At 61.2% G+C, this 2,242-nt stretch overlaps 1 protein-coding gene across 1 annotated transcript in view; it reads left to right on the top strand.

Moving 5' to 3' along the window:
• Positions 1-1,705, top strand: part of DNAH17 (dynein axonemal heavy chain 17) — a 115,481-nt gene extending 113,776 nt beyond the window's left edge. The window contains exons 79-80 of the mRNA XM_007462391.1: positions 240-465; positions 1,458-1,705. Of these exons, the coding sequence (XP_007462453.1) occupies positions 240-465; positions 1,458-1,705 (474 nt within the window). The remainder of the gene's footprint in view (positions 1-239; positions 466-1,457) is intronic.
• Positions 1,706-2,242: the final 537 nt, after the last annotated feature.

Raw genomic sequence — 2,242 nt, forward strand, 5'->3', positions numbered from 1 at the left:
CCCAGCAGAGGCCCTTGCAGCAGAGCCCAGGAGGCTCCAGGGACACCCGTCACGGGAGCCACCTCCTGGGGGAGAAAGAGAGCAGCAGCCTCTTTCAGACCCAAATTCTCTCAATCGTGCACCCCCCTCCTGGACCCTGCTCTCCCCGTCCAGGCCGTGAAGAGGCGTCTCGGGCAGGCGGCCGTCCTCTGTGCAGAGGCGGGGAGGCTCTAGCACGGCCCTGCTCCCGCCCCCTCCAGGAGCTCGAGGCCTGGACGATGGACCTCACACTGCCTGCCACCGTGTGGCTGGCCGGCTTCTTCAACCCGCAGTCCTTCCTCACAGCCATCATGCAGTCCACGGCCAGGAAGAACGGGTGGCCACTGGACAAGATGTGTCTGTCTGTGGAGGTGACCAAGAAGAACCGGGAGGATATGACTGCGCCCCCCCGGGAGGGCTCCTACGTGTACGGGCTCTTCATGGAAGGTAACAGGCACTGGCAGGGGAAGCACCGGGGGCACATGGGCTCACAGTGGCCTGAGGAGCCCAACCACGCGCCGGCATCCGCTTGGCTCTGCTGCGGTGCAGGCTCATCCGCAGACCTGAGCCCCCGTTTTGAGGCCATGAGGAGCTCAGCCCTGGAGCCCAGGACAGGCATACGTTCTGGGGGGTGAGTGTCCAGGAGCCCACCTCTGTCAGGGCTACTGTCCAACCACCGCACCCCCCGAGGCACAGGTTCAAGGGCAGGGAGGCCCGGCCGGCCCCCTCCCCTGAGCCGAGCCCATCACATGGCCAGGTCCCAGCAGCAGGGGGGCGGTGCAAGGCTGGCACTCATTCAGTTCCGCCCACGTCACCCCTGTCCCGCACCAGGCAAGGTCAGACAGGACCGGCCGGCAGACCCACTCTTGAGTTGAGTGCCAGTGACTCCCCCACCCTCCTTAGCGACTGATGTCACCCCTTTCACCACCACCCCCGTGCCCACATCACCAAAGACAAGCACAGCAGCAACCATTCTCCGTGTTTATTTTGGAATGACAGACAGGAAATCTAAGCATCATTAAACAGAACAGGGTGAGTAGAAGTCAGTCTGGTTCAGGCAATAACCACTGTGTGGTGCACAGACATATTCATACTGTGCAGGTCCACAGGGAGGGAAGCAGGGAGCTTTAGTCTGTCATTTTCGGCTGCAGTTGTTATGATTTCCTGCCACTGAAATGAAGAAGGCTGACACATGAGGCTCTGAAACCACCAGCGGAGCCCAGCGCTTTAGGGCCGATCTGTCCCTCGGAGGTGCACAGCGAGACACACAGCACCCCCTGCAGCAATTCCTGTGCAGTCCAGGCCCTGGCACCTGGCCTATCTCTGCAGGGGTGCGGGTGCAAGCCCGGCCCCTCCCCTCCCCCACTGCCAGCACGACAGACGGGAACCAGTCACCTCACCCTGGGCCACCCTGACCCTCGGCCATGCTGTCCCTGCAGGAGCTCGCTGGGACACCCAGACGGGAGTCATCGCCGAAGCGCGGCTGAAAGAGCTGACGCCGGCCATGCCCGTCATCTTCATCAAGGCCATCCCTGTGGACCGCATGGAGACCAAGAACATCTATGAGTGTCCCTTGTACAAAACACACGTCCGCGGCCCCACCTACGTCTGGACCTTTAACCTGAAGACCAAAGAGAAGGCAGCAAAGTGGATCCTGGCAGCCGTGGCGCTGCTCCTACAGGCCTAGCTGGAGCCCCGGGTGGCGCCGTGAGGCCCATGTGCTGCCGGGGCCACGTCCTGACCGCAGCTTCAAACTCACAGTCGGAACTCAGCCTTGCAACTACCACTTATTTTCACGGGAACAGTGATTGCTTTTTTGTTCTCCCAAATAATCGAGGCGCTTTATAACCAGGCACATCTAGACTAGCCAGAGGGTGGAGGGCAGCCTGGGAGAGGGGGTGTGGGTTGGATTAAAACAATGAAGCCACTCAGCCAGGTCTGTCTGATTCACTTGAGCCGGCCTTCAGCCTGATGGCCACCAGGGGCCCGGCACAGGCTTGGGGGTGAGGTCCCAATTCCCAGCAGCCAGGGGAGCATCCCAGGAACCAAACCCCCAAATCCTGACTTCCCACAGGGTCAGTTGGGTTTATCTTTTCCCACCGGTGGCATGTAGGGTTAGAGCTGGAGGCAGCCACACCCCTGCCTGATGCTACCTGCAAACATCCACCACTAAGGGCCAGGGTGTTCCATTCCCGTACAAACAGGAGCAGCCACTGCCACAGGC

Source organism: Lipotes vexillifer, unplaced genomic scaffold (genome assembly GCF_000442215.2).
Source record: "Lipotes vexillifer unplaced genomic scaffold, Lipotes_vexillifer_v1.1 scaffold1691, whole genome shotgun sequence".
NCBI classification, from domain to species: domain Eukaryota; kingdom Metazoa; phylum Chordata; class Mammalia; order Artiodactyla; family Lipotidae; genus Lipotes; species Lipotes vexillifer.